General features: G+C 35.9%; 2 protein-coding genes and 1 long non-coding RNA gene across 4 annotated transcripts; all 3 read right to left on the bottom strand.

Moving 5' to 3' along the window:
* Positions 1-1,066: 1,066 nt before the first annotated feature.
* On the bottom strand, positions 1,067-2,258 carry LOC116016413. Its single transcript, XR_004097742.1, has 2 exons — positions 1,701-2,258; positions 1,067-1,390 (listed from the first exon to the last, which is right to left on the bottom strand). It is a non-coding gene; the product is annotated as an uncharacterized LOC116016413 (long non-coding RNA).
* A 281-nt stretch (positions 2,259-2,539) lies between these two features.
* Positions 2,540-5,329, bottom strand: LOC116016412 (GDSL esterase/lipase LTL1-like). The gene is made up of 5 exons (XM_031256663.1): positions 5,008-5,329; positions 4,718-4,845; positions 3,653-3,895; positions 3,114-3,366; positions 2,540-3,001 (listed from the first exon to the last, which is right to left on the bottom strand). The coding sequence occupies exons 1-5, from the start codon at positions 5,255-5,257 to the stop codon at positions 2,769-2,771; spliced, it is 1,107 nt and encodes a 368-aa protein (XP_031112523.1). The 5' UTR covers positions 5,258-5,329; the 3' UTR covers positions 2,540-2,768.
* A 9,178-nt stretch (positions 5,330-14,507) lies between these two features.
* LOC116016483 lies at positions 14,508-19,620 on the bottom strand. 2 transcript variants are annotated; one of them, XM_031256766.1, is made up of 6 exons: positions 19,307-19,620; positions 18,276-18,419; positions 17,920-17,990; positions 16,010-17,821; positions 15,577-15,715; positions 14,508-15,497 (listed from the first exon to the last, which is right to left on the bottom strand). In XM_031256766.1, exons 2-6 carry the CDS (start codon positions 18,412-18,414, stop codon positions 14,782-14,784), a joined length of 2,877 nt encoding a protein of 958 aa, XP_031112626.1. In that variant the 5' UTR covers positions 18,415-18,419; positions 19,307-19,620; the 3' UTR covers positions 14,508-14,781. The 2 variants fall into 2 exon arrangements, with proteins under 2 accessions (XP_031112626.1, XP_031112625.1); XM_031256765.1 differs by lacking the exon at positions 19,307-19,620 and adding an exon at positions 18,684-18,865.
* Positions 19,621-19,691: the final 71 nt, after the last annotated feature.

Genomic DNA, 19,691 nt, shown 5'->3' with positions numbered 1-19,691 from the left:
CAGGTTGATCGAGAGGATGATGATTTAGTAGATGAACTACAAGAAGAAGGTGATGATAAGGATGATGAAGAAGAGGGATTAGTTGGTGAGGATTACAACTTTGTTGATGTTGTTAGTGCAGATTTTGAGTGGGCTAGAGTTGATGCTGAAAGTGAGGATGTAGGAATGGGTGAGAATGAGCAAGTACAAAGTGATTATTATGACTCCGATGATCCCCCGAGTTATCAATCTGAAAAGGATGATGTAGAAGTATCATTTGAACAATCCAACAAGGCAAAGAATAGATTCAAACATCCTTCTTACAATCCTAATGTTGAGACAGATGAACTAGATGTGGGTACCTTGTATGATGATGCAAAACAATTCAAGAAAGCCATGATTAATTATGCAGTTTATTCGAAGAGAGATATTCACTTTGTGCACAACGAGCCCAAGCGAGTAACTGTACAATGTGTAAAATCCTGTCCATTTCACTGTCATGGTTCGTGGGAAGAAAGGTTCATGTGTTTTCAGCTGAAAACACTTGAACCTGAGCATAAATGCAATCAAAAATATACCCTGGGAATTGTGAGCCAAAAGTGGATTGAAGACAGGTATGAGGACAAGATAAGAGATGATCTTACCATTGGACATATGGAACTAAAAAAACATATCCGATCAGAATTGAATCTTAATGTGAGCATTAGCATGGTGAGAAGAGCAGTTAGAGCTATAGTGAAGAACATTAATGCTGGGTTTGAGAATCAATTTCATAGAATTAGGGACTACGCTGTTGAATGTATGAACTCCAACCCGGGTACCAAAGCAATGGTTAAGACTAATAGAACTACCCCTGATAGTCCATGTGTATTCCAAAGATTTTATGTTTGTTTTGGGGCGTTAAAGAGAGGGTTTTTAGAGGGGTGTAGAAAAATTATTGGACTTGATGGCTGTTTCTTAAAAGGGATGTTGAAAGGTGAAATCTTAAGTGCAGTTGGTAGGGATTCTAACAACCAAATGTGCTACTGGAATCTTGATTCCATATTAGTCCTAAGTTGTACCACAGAACATTAACAAACTAAGGAGATTTTTAACAAAGTAATCATCATTTCATTTTAGAGAAAGTGCTATAAAGGCATCAAAGACCCATTTTTATCACATTTTGCTGCAAATTAAACTTACATACACAAAAAGTCTTACTACTACAATTGCTAAACTAATCATCAGTGACTCAAATTTAATTTTTTGCCTTCGAAATTTCAGATTCAATAACCATTAACCAATTTCAGATCTTCCATCACTTCAAGCTTGAGATTCTTCAATGCTAACTCATATCTTTTACTTAGATCAGATTCATCATCATCATCCTTGCATAATAAATATTTCCAGATAAAAAGCCACATCGACCTTCCTGGAACAAATAAAAAAACATTAAGAAAATTTCAAAAGACCCAAAAATTATAGTAATCAATATTTTAAAAGCAAACTGATAAAATATAAGAAAGTCATTCAACATTAATAAGAAAGCCAAAAACTATAATTGATTGATAAGAAAGCCATCCAACTTTGATAAGAAACCCAAAAACTATAATTTTAAAAGCAAATTATAGTAATCAATATTTTAAAGGTGGGAACCCATATAAGAAAACCATCCAACATTGATAAAAGCAGAAAAAAAAAACCCACTACCAGACAAAGAATTGATTGAGTCAACATATTACCTATGCCAATGTTTGCAATTCCTGAGCACCTCTTTTATCACTCTCTTCTTCCGTCGTCAATGGTGTCCACCGACAGAGCTTTTGGAGTCGTCAGTAAGTCTACCAACCAAGCTTTTGGAGTCGTCAATGGTGCCTTCCAATAGAGCTTTTGGAGTCGTTAATGGCGTCTACTAACAAGCTAAGGATTTTGGTGTAGCCGATGCCTACCAACAGGAGTCCAAAAAGATGTCGTCAATCGTCAATGGAGAAAGGTACGCACAGAGGGGGTGAAAATTCATTTGGAATTTGGGAATTTCGGATAACGTCCTCCGGAACTGAATAACCACCTTTCAAAACCAGACTGAAACTAACTTCTCCATCAATGGCCGCATCGCTCAACTTCAGCCTCGCCACCGTCGCTAACTTCCGCCGCGCTACGCTACCGAAACACTACACAAACTTCCGCACCACAATCCGATGCTCCGGGAGGGTTGAATGGGTACTTATTATCCACTTGGGTATGGAACGGCAATGGCAGAAGGGAAATAAATATGAGAGATGTGATCGATTGTGGATTAGATTAGGGTTTTGTATTTATTATTTTAATTATTTTGTTTTGGTTTTAACAAATAAATATGTATTTGTTTGTTGGCATCCACGTAGGTAATCTTAGTTTTTTTTTTTTTTTTTAAATCCATGTGGTTGCTTATGTCATCATTGACCGGAAGATTACAGGCAAATTGATTGAATTGCACTAATCTAACAAGTTAAAGGGGTTAATTGAAGCTTTTTATAGATTGAGGGTCTAATTGCTTGTTTGAGTATACTTTGAGGGCCTATTTGACCCTTATCCCTAATAATAATGATTAATGAAATGTACTTAAATATATATAATCGGAGGTGGTGAGAACCAATACACGCATACAATACTACTGCACACAAACAACGATTTATGGATCTATATAGCAATTGAAGCAACAGAAATATGGGAATAATAGATTAATAGTAATGATATATTAACATATAACTCTACGGCCCAATATAATGTGCACTTGTAAGTAGGGCGGCCGGAAATGCCTGCACAGGCGGTTACTCGTCGGAATCCATGGCCATAATGGTGCTCAAGTTCATCGGCACCATGTACTTATCAGTTCCGGTCAAAATGGACCGGACGATGATGCTATTCGCCCTCTCAGATGGATGGAAGGCATCCCAAAACGCATATTCATCTCTGTTTGGGCAAATGTTAGACATTGGTGTACAGAGTCCGATCCCGTTGTACGGTCCTTGTCCGCAACACGCCACTTTCGACGTGATAAATCCTGTTTCAGTTCAGTTCAGTTCACCACAAGCACAGACAAATCAGATGTTAGGGATAGCGAATCATGCATACAAGGTGTTTGTGAAAATGTTTTGGAAGCTCGGAGGGGTTACCGTAGGCCTGCGGATTGTGGATGAAATCGTTCTGCATTTGCTGCGCATTGACGGCGACGAAGACGGTGGAGCCCAGCTCTTGGTTGAGATTTTGAATCATTTGGATGAGAAGCGGGTTGAAGATACCGGAGGCGCGTTGCAGCTCCGGCGCACATTGCCCGTTTCTTCCCCGTTGGGCTAGCTCAGACGGAACGCATCCTAACGGCCCCGTCCCTGTCACCAACACTCTTCGAGCTCCCATGTCATACAACCTCTGATATACAATAGGTAAATATTGTGTGAGATTGTCTTAAAAATTTATTGAGTGAAGATTGGAAAATTCAGAATCACTACTCATGAGTGTATATTAAGTTAATCTCTCATCTTGTATGTATAGTGGAGTTAAAATTTCACATTATGACCTTAGTCTGAGACATTAACCAACAAAGAATTACAAGAGTGTAAATCACGTATAGTTGACCAGTTCAAACAAAGTAGGCTAATAAATCTCTTCCACTGGGAGTCCGTCCATGCATATATAGAAATGTTTGGTTGATTACCGTCAAGATTTTGCGATACTCAGAGATGAGGTAGCGACAATAATTGGGGATATTGTACTGGAGGCTTCTGGCGCTGATCGGCACTAGGAAGTAGTTGTTAACGAAGTCGTTACCACCGAGGGTGATGAGGACGAGGGCTTTGTTCACGAGATTCTGTGTCTGTTGTGCGCCTATCAATGCGCTCACCCGCTGTTGGTACTGCCGGAAATACTGCAACTGTTCGCTTATCCTTATAATGTTTATCTGGGGATAAAACATTCAACCAAATACATCAGAGAACATTAATCAAACATCTAAGGTACAGTACAAAAACATCCACTAATCAGTAACATAACCAAAATTTATGGGAGGCAAAGTTTAAAGATTGTGCCTAATGCTAAAGTTCTCCACTATCACTACCTTAAAACTTTGATGGAAGAAATAAATGAAAAGTTGTTAAAAAAAAAAAAAAAAAAAGTGATTGGCATCCCCACCCCTCCACTAGTTCTGACACTCTAAGTATAAATTAAGAAGTTAGAAAGTTGTCTTTGTCAAGGAGGAAAATGTTGCCCCTTGTTAGGGTTTTTCATCCGATCCACTAAGATATACTCCTGGTGTTAGTACATATTAATTTGTAAAAAATACTATGTATACGGAGTATCAAAGTTACTCCATACTCTCAAGTCTTTGATGTAAACAATTTTTCTTAGGCTCACAAAATAAAAATGTCATATTCATGCTTATCACATCAGAGAATAAAAATTGAAAGTCCTTATTACAACTCTTTATTTGTGAGACAATTCCAACTAAATTAAATTAATTACTTAATAACCACAATATTACAAATTTGACGTTTTTTAAGTGCAACAATTAGTTTATCTTATTGTAATCATTTAATAGTTAGATGGTTTTAGTCAAGCACACATAACACATTGTAGTGGTGTTTAATTTATGACAGTAAATATCACTATTTTCGAGATATAATAATTAATAAACCAAGGACTCTGACAAGAACTTCATCTTCATTCACGGTAGGCACAGTAAAGTACAATATAGAACCTTAAATACTAGAATGTCAGTACTTACAAACTGAATGCCAGTATCGTTCAGAATCCCGATTCCAGCAGAAGCGAAATTTGCTCCGACCAACAACTTTTGACCGTTGAGCTCCGGGTCCAAGTAAGGCAACGTTGACTCCGAACCAATAGCTTGGCCTGCCCAAACAAATTTAAACAACATTTATATTATCACACAAAAACCATAATAAGAATGGATACTATGTTGAAACTTGTGGTTCAATAAGTTAAGAAAATATAGATGAACAGATACTACAATGTAATGTAATAGAGTCAGTAGTACGAAAAAAAAAATCTTACTGATAAAGTCAGGGATGTTGAAGCCATTGGAGAAGCGGCCGGTGGGGCGATGAGTTGGGTAGTCAAGGCCGTAGGGCGGGGAGTCGGCCCGGGCGGAGGTGGCGAGGTAGTTGTTGTTGCCATTGTCGACCAGCGAGTCGCCGAACACGAAGAACGCACGCGCCGCCTCCGCAGGAGGCGCAAAGAATGCGGCCACCGCAACAACGGCGGCGACTAAGAAAACATTAAAACCTACTCGACTACCAGACATTGTGGTTTATGTGACGAGAAAGTTGGCCAATTAAGCCAGTAGCTTTCTGCGGGGTTGTGAATGTGATATGAGAAGAAAAAGCAATGGTGGGATATATATATACACTCACACACACACACAAACCTATACATACACACAGCAAAAGGCTTGCACTTTTTGTTAATTGGTTGACATGGGGTGTGATGCATAGTAATATGAATTAAATGGGCGGCCTAGATCCACCTGCACTTTCACAGCTATTGATGATATCTATATTTGACATGCCCTTTAACTAATAACTACATTCTTATTACTTATTAGTGCTAATTGCTTTTTATGTTTTCTTTGATTTAATTTGATTACTCCTTGCTAGATTATCAAGTTCTATGTATGCCTATGTTGGAACGAAGCAACCCCAATCCAAATTTATCGGATTAGTTATATAGTCACAAAGCTCCAAGTTAGACGGACTCCCGGAGTCTCGGAATGTGCTGACAAACTTTCGCTACTTTGATGTGTCTTTTGTGATATGATCTTTTGCTGGGTAGGATCACAAGACAAGTTTCAGATCACATAAAAGGTAAATTCGGGTAAGAATTGTGGTGCTTTCTTGTAAATCAAAGGTATACTTATGTTGCTTGCATGTGAGGATATCATAGACTTGACTATCACACTATTTGACTAACTGTATTTATAAGGTAAATCCAACCCAACTAGATTAATCTCATTTAGTAACACTCGACATAATTTCATTTAGTTAATTCAAAAGGGAATTGAATCAGTTGATTCATAGATAAATAATCAATTTAAAATAAAATGTGCTAAGATGAATCACAATTCACTTTATTAAATGTAAAATAACAAAAATTTCCTATTATCTAAGAATCATAAAATAAAAAGATTTAAGAAAAAGTGTCAAATTGTAGTTTATGTGATGAGAAAGTTGGCCAATTAAGCAAGTAGCTTTCTGCGGGGTTGTCAATGTGATGTGAGAAGAAAAAGCAATGGTGGTATATATATACACACACACAGAGAGAGACCTATGCATACGTACACAGCAAGAGGCTTGCCCTTTTTGTTAATTGGTTGACATGGGGTGTGATACACTAATATGAATTAAATGAGCGGCCTTGATCCACCTGCACTTTCACAGCTATTGATGATATATGTAAATTCGCCCGCATAGTCAGCTCAAGTGATCACATGGGTGAAGTTTGGGAGAAGAGACCAGGAATGAGTCTGACCAGCAGCATCAATGTGAGAACAACCTATCAAAGTGAGGGGACTTCTTGTGGGCAGTGAGCAAAGGTCTAGCATCTGTGTTCAGCGGAGTAACCTCTCAACAACTCCAACGAAATCCCCTAATAATACTTTTATTTTTTATTTGAAAAGTTTCTATTTTTATTTTTATTCTTAAAATAATTGTCGACTTGATGGTCAGGGACTAATTTCATTGACGAAGGTGGCCACCTTCATTATATTTGGATACCCATGGCTTTAGTCCATTGTGTGGTTGTGCCGATGTCTAGACCTCATTGTGAGGTATAGATTTGGACGCCTATGACTCTCTAGTTTGTTGACGGGCGATCTCTCAAATTGGAACATTACCTTAAATTTAAAAAAGAAAAATTGAAAAAGCAATAGCAATTAGTATATGTCAAACAGATACATAAACAAATTGGCATACCATCCTTAATTTCTATATTAATTATTGGTCTTCCTTCCAAAATTGTGCTACATTTATAATCTCGACATTATTGCTTAGGTCCCCTTTCCTTTAAAAAAAGAAAAAAAAGAAAAAAAGGCTATGTATCACATGAATATCTTAATGTTGGATTTGGAAATTTGAAAAATATGATTTATTTTTTTAAAAAAATATTTTCATTTTTTAGTGTTTGACTGAAAGTCATCAATTTATTTTTCTATTTAATTCATTCTTCGAAAAAAATAAACAAAATTTTATCACAAAATTATTTATTATAAAATAGTAACTCTTTTATAATGATATTAATAATCATAATAATTGTAATATAAAAAAAAAAACATAATAATATTAACTAGAGAAAGTGAGTGAAAGAGTCGAGCTGTGAAGTAGTGTGATCCAGAGAATATCATTTGTGTAAAAATCTTAAAAACATTTTATTCATAAAGTGATAATTTTTCTTTGACCATAATGAACATTTTTCATTAATTTTATTTTTCTTGAATAGTTGAACTCACAAAATAAAATCCTAAAAAATAATTTTCAAATTTTATTTTTTAGATTTCTAAACCGCCCCTAACTATCAAATCATACATGTCTATTTATAAATTGACACTAATTTATTTTTTTTGATTGGTTATCTATCCGCTGCTATCAAATCATACACTTTAATTTCTTTCAACTTCTTTAGAAGAAACTAATGCTTTAAAAAAAAAAATCTATGATCGTGAAGGTCTTTCATGATTAGTGCCATTCATATTGATTTAATTTTTGTAAAGTTCGTTTTCAATTCAATGTTAGTAACTTAGTAAACTTACCTTTAATATTGAGGCAACGTTACATTCTATTAGAATCTAGGCTATAAAGTAGAAGAAAACGACTTAATTAGTTTTAATGTAATGTTTTTTTATTTTTGCTCCAAAAAAAAAATCCTTCTAATAACATAATTCAAACTCTTTAAAATTTTGAAATTTATTTATACTAATTTAAATCCTCCTTGTGTTTCAAAAAAATAAATTAATTAAATACTCATTTATTTTCAATGTGAGACAAATTTTCATTTACTCATTATACCTTTTAATTAGTATATATAAATATACAAAATTTATCTCTAAGTGAATTCGAATGCGCTATGACCTAACTCATATTAGCAGTGAACCCCACTAAAAAAATGTCTTAATTGAACCACTCGAATGCCATTTCCATGCTAATTTCTTAACCAAAAGCATATAGACACTATAAGAATGTAAATGTAAATTGTAATTGAACCGTGACCTCTAACTTTAGGAAAATTACTGTTTTCTATTATTTAATTCTATAATTTTCTGGAAAAGTGGAGAAATTCTACAATTAGTAAACGATCCCTAACTCTTTCAAACTCAGTACAATGGTTATACTGTAGAAAAATTATACCATATCAAAATGACTTTGTCTTCTTCTTCTTCTTCTTCTTTTTTTTTTTTAAAGTTTTATGAAACACAATAATAGAAAGATATTATAAAAAGATTTGAATATTATATATAATTTTTTCCACAAAAATGTTATGTGGGCTATGGATTCATAACTCATAAGGAGTTTGTTCAGAGATAAAGTCCAAAGAGACTTTTCGTCGTCCGTAAGATTGATGCAGACAAAACATACCCCACATTAAAAATATTTTCCTTACAATTATTAGAGCAGTAAATCATTTAGTATTAATTATGTTCTTGTTTTTTCGGCCATTGAATTCCCATGTGCACAATCCAATTTTTTCTCACCTTGGAGAGAAGTACACATATATTTATAATAAACTACCTTCATGTCTAATACCTCACAAATCATACACTAGAAAGACTTTATGTGACCATTTGATTAGGAGGGTGTTGATAATAATCAAATATTTGACTTTCAGGTACAAACAATTATGTTCAACTCACTTGGCCACCCTTTTCATGGGAGTATATTATTATTTTTTAACATTGGATGGAGTTATATTGTTATAGTAAGTGAATAAAATTGATTTTATTACAATGTTAAGAGATGAACATTTAATGGCAAAAACATCGTTATTTAGAGAATATCAAAGAAAAGTACATGTACCCATTTTTTAAAAAAAAAAATCGGTTCAATCAATGCAAATTATGCGGGGCTATATACTATTGGAAGTGTAAAGTGGGTCGAAAAGTATATGCATTTATAAAAGTGGATCCTAGTATACAATTTCAACTCATATTTAAAATCGAAATATTACTTGGACTCTCAAGTTTTACACTTTACTTGACGTTTTTCTTAGGACCACCTGATGAATATAACTTATCATCTCTTGTTAGTTCCCACGTCATAGAGTAAAAGTGAAAGAGTAAAGATTTAGAACCAGCTTGGTTGGCGTGAGTGGCTCGGCACTCTTGCCCCTTAAGAGGAGGTCGGGAGTTCGATCCCCCCCTTGTATGGAGAAACCAATATGGCCAGCACTTTGCCCCTTAATTGGGCCGACTCGGTGTGAGCTCCATCTAGATCTTGATTCATTATTTCAATTTTTTTTCTTAATGCAGGCAAGGAAATACGAGCGAGCAGAGCCCAGGAAACAGAGAAGCCCGTCATAGAGCAGTCGACTAGAAGTAGAAGACTGCTGGCATTAGAGAAGGCGCCTCTCTCGGGAAACATGGCCCAATTTCTCTTCTTTCTTTTGGTAAAGGTAAACGGTCCTGTTCAAGCATTGGCGCATAACGGGAGGCTAGCTCAGTAGATTACCATTCCTTTAGTTCTGGAGTTTAGGAGTTAATGATTTGCGGATAGTAGCTTCGGTCGGCTAGTCATTCCCACCTTCATAGGAAAGATCTTCCAGTAAGGAGAGTTTTTTTTTAATGGCTATGTCCGGATCTAATGACTATTCTCTTTATCATTCTCTTCTAATTTATATTGAATTGCTATGCCCCTTGATCTTAAGATCTGAAAATTCCGTAGAATGATGTCTGAAATCAATCGATGCTGTGTGGGTCATTCACTCTAGTTACGTCCTCGGAACCTCGCCTTTTGGTGCTTGGACGTCGTTTGAACTTTCCCGACAACGATCCTAGGCTAGAATAGCTAATAGGCTAGCTTACTTGCTAGCTTTCGCCTTCAACACGAATGACGTGATAATCCGGAGTTTTAACTGTTAACAGTTCTTTCTTTTTTTTAACAGGAGATTTCTCTTTTTCGTTAGATAAGAGAAGAGTGAAGGGGTGATTTAATATGACTATCAATGACTTTGTTCATAAGCTAATAAGATCTTTTATCGATGAAAATGCGGTGGTATCGTATAGTTGATAAGGCTGCTTTTAGGAGTGATCTTTCTCTCTAACTAGAAAGATCATAAGAGACGAAAGATCGTAGCCTAGAGTCTACATAAGGTGCTTTCGAGTTCTAAGAGTTTTCTTCTCCCTTCTCACGTTCACGCTTTATAAACTTACTATTGGCTATGGTAAGTAGAAAAAGAAGTTCTCTTCCATTCATCGAGATGGAATTGGTGTGAAGTGAAAGGAGGTCGTTCGTTCGAGAATAGGGGTCGTGGAAGAATTGTTGGGTTCGATTCCCATAGCCCCGGTGTGGAATCAAGAATGATTCAACGAGATATGAAATGCCTGCATTAAGATTTAAAACTTGTCGTCTACTTTCAGGAAATGTTTGGAACAGAAAACTTACAATAATACAACGCCGTATTCTCGGAAGATTGAGGAACAAGAAGAGATCTATTAAGAGAAAGATTTATTCGAGAAAAAATCTTAACAGTTACATCCAATTACAAACTACACGAAAGTTGTCCCTTTTTTATGGAAATTTACCCATCACAGAGATGCACAGAGGAACAAAACGAACTTCATATATCCCTTTTCTCCTCAATCCAGAAACAAGATCGGACGTTATTCCGGTTCGTCTCCATTTTTGTGAAACTATTCCTCAAGCAAGGCAGCCGATAAGTCATCGAAGGATTTGTGTGAATAATGGAATGGTAAACATTACTCATTTTAAACTCTCCCACGGTGATATAATATCTTTTAAAGAAAATGATGCGAGAACCCGCGGTGAAGAAATAAGGAGCTATATCGGAAAAAGAATAGGCAAATCACCAAATTTCCGGTTGCGTTCTGCTATGCAAGAAGAATACTTAGAAAGAACAAAGAAGTTTGGATCCGAAAAAGTATGCTTAGGTAGTTCTTTCGCTGAGCACAACAGAATGAAGAGGAATTTGTATCATTTAAAATCCCTATTCTTATCGAATAGAAGGAACGAGAAAAACCGAAATATTCCTACTCGAATAAGAAGTCCTATAGTTGACAACTCTTCTTTATATAGTAATTCGACCTATTGCTCCGCATCCCCCCAGAAGTTTACTAGGAAGATAAAAATAAAAAGGATCGAACTACCTACTCATTATTCGGAGGTGAATCATAGAACACCAAAAGCTGTGGTATCTTATGGACCTAACATAGGTCATATCCCTCACGACATAAGATTGAAAGATCCAAACCTTCTTCTTCGGAGCGGAAACGGACGTGGCCAAAACATATAAAGATCGTAGCCTTAGAGTCTACATAAGGTGCTTTCGAGTTCTTAAGAGTTATAAGAGTTTATAGATTCCAGCGAGGAGCTATGAAAATTTCCCTCGCGGATGGGGAAGAAATAGAGAGCGTCCCCCCAATTATCATAAATAAAGAGAGAAAGAACTTCGCATAATTCTTATTATGTGATTATTTCTTTGATATAGCATTTCGATCCTTTTTAGAGATCGAGATGTGTTCCTAAGATTATAAAAAACAAGCAACGGCTTCTAACGCTACTTAGCTATATGTTAATAAGAAGCCGTTGTGCGTGAGTATAAGTCTAAAGACTATAAGCGTCTTCCTTGGTTATTTAGAAAGAGTTTCTTTGTTGTTGTTAAGCTAAAAGGAACAAATCGTTCAACTATATAAGATGCTCTTCTTTGGTAGGGAAGCTCATTTGCTTTTTCTTACCGATTTCCAACTATAAGTAATTAAAAATTCTGCCTTGGAGCCTTATGAATTCAACCATACCACCCTGTCCAATATTCTTACAAGTTTTATTCTACACCGACATTCTTCCTATTTCTAGAATAGCGTGTTTGCTACAGAGCAACACCATTTTCTAGGCTTTTACCAACTACATTTGCAGGAAACTATGGAGAAACAGCAGCGCGACCTGGAGTTTCTGGAAATGCTGGAGTTGGAACAAAAAGAGGCTTTTCTTAAACAAGAAAAATCCTTTCTCTTGAAAGAACTTTCGCGATTCCAATCGGATAGCGAAAGTTCCAGCTGAATATGGGGGGGGTGAGAAACGTTTTTAAAATGGGGGAAGAGGAACGAGAGGCGTCCCTAAGCTTATGAGTATTCGGACTTAAAATAAAATTTTTGTTTGGAGATTCACGAAGAAGTATTGCGGCCAAACCAACCCTCCATCTAGATCTTGATTCATTATTTCAATTTTTTTTCTTAATGCAGGCAAGGAAAGGCTCATATGTCTTGTCAATTATTACTTGCTGGGTCGGAGCGTATACGAGCGAGCAGAGCCCAGGAAACAGGGAAGCCCGTCATAGAGCAGTCGACTAGAAGTAGAAGACTGCTGGCCTGAGAGAAGGCGCCTCTCTCGGGAAACATGGCCCAATTTCTCTTCTTTCTTTTGGTAAAGGTAAACGGTCCTGTTCAAGCATTGGCGCATAACGGGAGGCTAGCTCAGTAGATTACCATTCCTTTAGTTCTGGTCTGAGTATGGTACGGGCTTAATTAAAGGTGACTCCTGTTAAAAGGGCCTACTCAGGACACCTCGTGGACATTCAAAAAAAAAAGAGTAAAGATTTAGAATCCATGTAGTATAACTCTATTCAAAACAAGTCTCACTTTTAAATCACATAAACAAATATCTTATTTCATTAATAAATATTATTTTTTCACAATTATTCCCTTCTATCAATATATAAATTAATTTCAAATATTAAAAAATACGGAGTAACAAAAATAAAAGGTCAAATTCCATCAAGTTGTTTATATAAAATCTGAACTAAAATAATTCAAATTATACAAATATTCAAAAAAAATTATACTACATAAAAATTACATGAGAAGCAAAAACATAAATTTCTAGATGATTAATTTAATTTGTAAGTATGAGTGAATGAAGAGTGTGCAATTAACTGTTAATATGCCCTTTAAAATTATTTTGAAAAAAATTAAAAATATCAAAAATAAAATTTAAACAAATATATATAAAGTATAAAAATATAAAATAAAATTTTTATAAGTACATAATAATTTATTTTAATTTATATTATTAACAAAGTAGCAGTAGTTGTAATAATAACAATAACAATAACAATAACAATAACAATAACAATAACAATAACAATAACAATAATAATAATAATAATAATAATAATAATAATAATAATAATGGAAAAAAGAGGAAAAGTACATAACTGGCCCACAATTCTGACACCAAAATTTAATATTTTTGAAATCTTTGAAATGGTGGCATTTAAAGAAAATTAAAAAAAAAAAAACAAGGAGGGCAATTGAAGAGACTTTCAACGGTGAGCATAGCCAATAATAATGTGATGATTGCTCGTTTGTTTATATATGTGTCGGGGCAATCATATCATAAAAACAAGTACATTGCCAACTGTCAACCACTGTTCTTGTAAATACTGAACTTCAGAAAGTACCCATACTGTACATATATCATTTTCCCTTTACAAATAGATTTATTTTTATTGAGGATAATGTTTTACCTATAGATTTATTTTTATTGAGGATAATGTTGATTACATGTCGTGATTTTATCATTGATAAAGCATAAATAAAGTTTATAAAAATTGTGACTCAATTTTTTTTTTTTTTTACTTTACTTTATATGAATCAGGATATGTCAATGGTAAAAAATTGAGAAGAAATTGAAAGCTGTGTAATAATATTACTTTATTATGTCCACTCAATGTAAACTTCAAAATTAAAATATCCTTAATCAATTTGTTCATTTTAAATAAATGTAATTTTTGCTTCTAAACTAGTCAATGGTTCTTGTATGATCATAGCCGTTTATTAATCTTTAATTTGAATATGAAGATAAAGTTACATATATTATTTATTTTTAATTAAAATCGTTTTACACAACCTCACATGACAATAATTTTTTATTTTTTTTGAAAACGACAATAATTTTTTTAATTCACTGGTTACTACAAATTGGCCAACCAATAAACTTATTAATTTTTATTTTTTTGGAAAAAGATAAAGTTCTTCGATCCGTCTTTTCTTGTGTGTATCATGCATAAGTTAATAGTCTACTTGATCCAACCCATCTCACATAAGCTATTGATGAAAATCCATATCAATATATAATTCTTTTCCACGTGGATTAATGATGGAAACCCAGAATAATAATATATATAAGACTTTGGTCAAACCTATGCCACTCTTATAATATACTTAAGGCCTAGGTTCTCATATATTGAGGTAGAGTCTAACACATTGCAAAACTTGGTTTGCTCAACACGACACGTGGATCATAGTCTCTCTTTTTTTATCGAGTGGATGACTCTGATACCAAATTGAAACATGTGCTTCATCTCAACTAAAAGCCTAAACTGATAGTTGGACTGCACATTTATGTTTATATTATATTATATGCTCAACAATGTGGAGGGGTCTCTAGCCAAAAGTTACTCTAAATAAAACTACAGAAAATTTGCAACCAAAGAGAAACTTAGGTGAGCAGAAGCATCATTCTGGTGAAACACAATAATAAGCCAAAAGAAGAGAGTTATGGAGTTGAAAATAATACATTAGAGAAGACCTGAAGATGAGGTGTGCATTCACATTGTATCTGCCAATCCAACCACAGCATCCAGCACAATCTCTTCCAACAATTTTCCTTCAATTTCCTTTCCTATACTTTCCACTTCTAATCTCAAGTATTCGTGCCACCCTTTCCCGACCGCCTCCTGTCTCACCATCCTCTCGGTCAGGTTGTTGTCGTCAACGCCATCGTCCGAGAGGCATCCCACCGCGCTAGGAAACCATTCCTTTATCCTTCCCCACACCTGGTCCACTGATATAATTGAAGAACCGTCATCTGGGATGGTGTTAAAAGCAACGGTTTTGTGGCAAGTGTCTGGCCCACGGTTAGCTATGTCGATCAGTGCCGCATTGACACAATCAAACACAAGCTTTCTAGTTGATCTCCTTTGCCTTCGCTTTGCTTCATGCAGTGTTTCTTTCTCATTCAAATCGATGTACTTGTCCCTTAGTAATGGGTCCAGTGGGCTATCTGGGGAATGCCATCTGGATGAAAGTGAATCAGATTGTACTTCATCGAAACCAGCCATGGATAGTAAGGTCTGAATGAAGAAGAGCCATTCTCGTTCTTCTTCCTCGGTCCTTTGCATTGATACTGGTGGGTTAAGTGAATATGATGAAGTGGCTGTATCTACACAAGAATCATCCCATGATAGAGTACGGGCAACTGATCCTATTGGAGGAGATTTGTCTATTAGATTGGACCTAATGGGCTGAAAAGGCAACTCCCCCCCTGTTTGTTTGAAGAAAGCAATCAGAAAACATATTAAAAAGAAACAGAAGAATTCATGCAATCTGAAGAAAGAATTTACCACGACGGTCTGCCTTGATATTCCCAAGTGATAATTGTGCTAAATGTTCATCCTCCTCAAATGATGTCTCCAAAACTGATACAGGACTTGGTTGATCGTGGTTCTCACTCGGATTTCCGAAAGGCAAAGACAGTCCAAACTGCAGAATTTATCACAATTTTTTTCCTTTGAGTTTTAAATATTTTGTAAAGAAGTCATGCCAACTCCATTTATCTTTGTTGACAAAATTCAATTTTGATAGAGAAAGCAAAATAAACAGACAATAAAACATGAAAGAACAAAAATAGGATAAATTTGAAAAGTATAGGTGGAGTGTGGAAATAAGTTGTCTACTTGAAAGCATGGGATTATTTAAAAATAAAATAAAATTAGGAAAGAAATTAATAAAAGTCAACCACATAGAAGATGGGCTCGCTAATATATGCTGAATTACCTCTGAAGAAATCAAGCCTTGCTTTTCAACCAAATCCGGAGAAGTTGCTTCACCTGATGATTCATGCAGATCACGTGATGAGCAATCAAGCCCTGTGCCATTGAGGCATTCACTTCTATTGTTATCTACTTTTGCAATATAATGTGAAAGCTTTCCACCAGAATGAGATTCATCTGTTCTAGGCTTTTGTTTGCAGTGTCTTTTGTTCTTTGAGAAGAACAAACTCGAAACTTTCCCCTTTAGCAATGACTTTGTGCTTCTTTCCTTTGTTTTTTCTCTGGGAACATCTGTCATTGCTGTCTCTGGTTGTGAAGTGTCCAAATTCAAGTGGGAAGCAAATGTTGTAGAAGATACAGGAACAGATTTTGATCTCACGAGATTCTTTGGCATATTATTTGTATCCTCAACTGGAGAGCAATTCAAGTCCCTAGGTTCTTTTTCGCCCTCCCCCTCAGCTGTTCCTGCCTTCTTTGCATCAGAAAGAGCAAGCATCTCACCTAGAGTACTAGAGCTTCTACGGAGATGTCTCTGCTCTTGATGAGTTCGATGAGATGCCACCATGGCCCATCTTTCAGAAAGTCGTTTTTTTGCTTCTCTTGATACAGATGATTCGGGAGAATAAGATGCACGGCTCAAGGAGGAGCAAGAATAAGGACTGTTAAACCTATTAATGTAATCCCACGAGTGCCTAGACATCGGTGACATGACTTCTGAATCACTGAGGTTCATTGCTGCATACTCATTTTCTGACTTGTTGAATGAACTCTCATCACCAATATATCCATTTGAGAACACTGAAGAAAGCAATGTTTCATCCCTTCGATGCCCAGCTAAATTTTCACGCATCTGTTGTGTGATTGATTTTGCCACTTCTCTTGATTCTTGAGCATCATTATCTTCGGGAACACCAACAAACTTTTTTCCATGTAATACTCTTGGTGATGTGCAAGGTGGGGAACTCAAAGCTTTGAGTTCATGAGACTTAACAGTGCTTGGTTTTAGTACTACTATTCGAGTTGGTTGAGTGACACTAGTGTCAGTTTTCCAACTAGCTGCAGGAGACGAAAGATCTGGATGGGTTTTATCTATTCTGTTCACTTGGCTGACCTGGTTGGTTCTCTTAGTCACATTTTCATTCTTCCCCGTTCCAATAAATTTGCAATTATCGACCATCTTGGATGGTTTAAGAACAGTTATCCGCTTGTTCTCAGAAGGAGCAGGAATAGACTGCAAATTATATATATGCTCAGATAACATGGGCTTTGGTTCTTGCAGAAATTTAAGGACCAAATCGGTGTTTGAACTCAAAACTTCTAATGCATCTTGGAATTGCCTAGAGTGATGACATTTTTCATCTAGAGATAGGCATTTTGCTTCAATGAACTTCTGACGGACAAAAGCCACCTTGTCGGTTGAAGTTTCATTATGTCTTCCCATCTGGGGTGATTTACTTCTCACGGAGTTCATATCGTGTCGATTCTGCCAAACCTCATAAACATCTTTGCATTCATTCTGCTCTGGATATTGATAAAACTCACACTCCATTTGCGTGTCTAAGGATCCACTTCTGTGGTGGAAATTATTCAAAGGTGTACCCTTAGCACTTTGTGCATTCCTTCCAGAATAATTTCTTTGAGCAGTAGAAACTGGTAGCTGAGATGGAAAACCGTCAAGCCCCATTAATTTGGCTACAACACTAGGTGGATTATGCTTGGAGGCCATGTCTTTGGACATCTCTTCTGCTATAAGCATCTTCATTGGTGTTCCATTTGCTTTCATTTTTGAATTATTTCTCCTCAATTCAGACACAATCTGCACGTACCATTTCAAAGAAATATAAACCAGCATTAAAGATGAGCTCTGAAAAACCCCATGCTGCTTATTCTTGATTACCAAACTGAAAGATATACCTCTTTATCCTCAATTTGATCCTCACTTGGAGACATCCTTGCCACATCTGATTGGCTCCTCGAGAGGGAACCTTCAAAATCAATTACACACAAATGAGTTCAACAAGCCTAGGAAAAGCAGCCTTTTCTGCATAATGCAGTTCTTTTAGCATTTCATACTTTATGCTACAGTATGTCAGTTCAATCACACTGTCAAAGAATAAGCCTACAGGACAACTATGAACTCTGGGGATAATTACAACTCCATTTGGAGAAGTAATTATTACTAGTTGCAAGCAACCCTCAGTCCCTCATTTAGGAAACTAAAATAACAGAGGCAACATATCAAAGAAGAGAAATACGAAAATAGGATTCACCATCTCTATGAGGTTTATCTGTGAGCAACCTGTTCCCTGCAACACTGCCATTCAAGTCAAAAAGGTTTACCATTCTTCCCAAACATCCTGGAATTGGTTTCTCAAGACCGCGATTTTTGCCATTCTGAACAGCATACATCTCAGCTGAAATATAATAACATTTAAAAGAGTAAATCTCATTGCAAAAAAAAAAAAAAAAAAAAAAAAAAAAAAATTGGCCTAAATGACTAATCTCAATTTGCTACTTCCTATCTCCATATCCAGAAAGGGGCAGGCTTTGCATTTTAAGATATGAAAAACCAGTAAAAATAGTAGTGGCTATGCAACATGAAGGTAAACCAAGAGAAGTGGGAATCTACTACAGTTTCGACCAAAATCTACCGACTAAAATAGAGCAAAAAATAAAACCTTGCATATATTTACACCTCCATGGCTCCATTACAGAAGTCCTGATTTACACAATCAGAAGCAAATCGGAGAGGACAAAAAGAAGAAAGGAAATAATGAATCGACTAGATCTGCAGAAGAAAACAGATTCCATGGTTTATGAAAGAAACACCCCCCAAACTTTACCATTCACTTTAAATTTTCACGAACTTCACATCAACTATTCCCAGAAAAGCATAAAGAACTCCCAAGTGGAAACAAAGAGGAGGAACATAACGTGAAAAAAATAGCTAATTGTAACGGTCCAATTACATATATTTAGCTAAAATGAATATACTCAATATCTCCAAAAATAATTTTAAAAAAATGCTAAACAGGCGTTTTTGAGCAGTAGAAACGATTATATTGTAAACAAAATCATAGCAGTAGAAATAAGAACTAAACGTTAGAATCTCAACACAAAAATTACTCTGGTAAAAAGCTGAAATTTGAGCAGAAAAAACAAAAGAATAATCCCAAGGAAAAAAAAGGAGGGGGGGAGTATCGAAAATCAGATTCGATTTGCCTTCGAAAGGTGAGATCGAAAGGGAAACCAGAAAAGCAGAAATGAGTAATGCTACTGAAAGTACTGTTAGAAGCTTTACAGTGTCGAAGCAATGCGAAGCTCTGACAATGCCGCGGCCGAAGATTCCGCAAGGCGGACACGGGCGGATGCGAGTAGGTTTAGAGAGAGAAAGTAGATAGTCGCAGTGAGAGAAAACGAGCGGAGGCCGAGAGTGTCACCGGAGCCGAGAACCGACTCGAAGGGAAACCGCTTTCCGGAGGGAATGTCGCCGGAGATTCTCCGATTACCGGTGCCGGAATAGAGCTCTCATCGTCAGCTGTCCACCGACTATATGTCGGACTATTATTTATTCCGATTTATTTATGGGACTTTTGAGAGAGGAGCCAAAATGAAGTGAAGTTTTTCTATAAATAAATATGAAAAAAAAAAATAAAAATAATATAGATTCTCCAATAAATACACTC

Source organism: Ipomoea triloba, chromosome 4 (genome assembly GCF_003576645.1).
Source record: "Ipomoea triloba cultivar NCNSP0323 chromosome 4, ASM357664v1".
NCBI lineage: Eukaryota > Viridiplantae > Streptophyta > Magnoliopsida > Solanales > Convolvulaceae > Ipomoea > Ipomoea triloba.
Note: the sequence above shows the minus strand (reverse complement) of the source record. Positions and strands in the feature narration are given on the sequence as shown.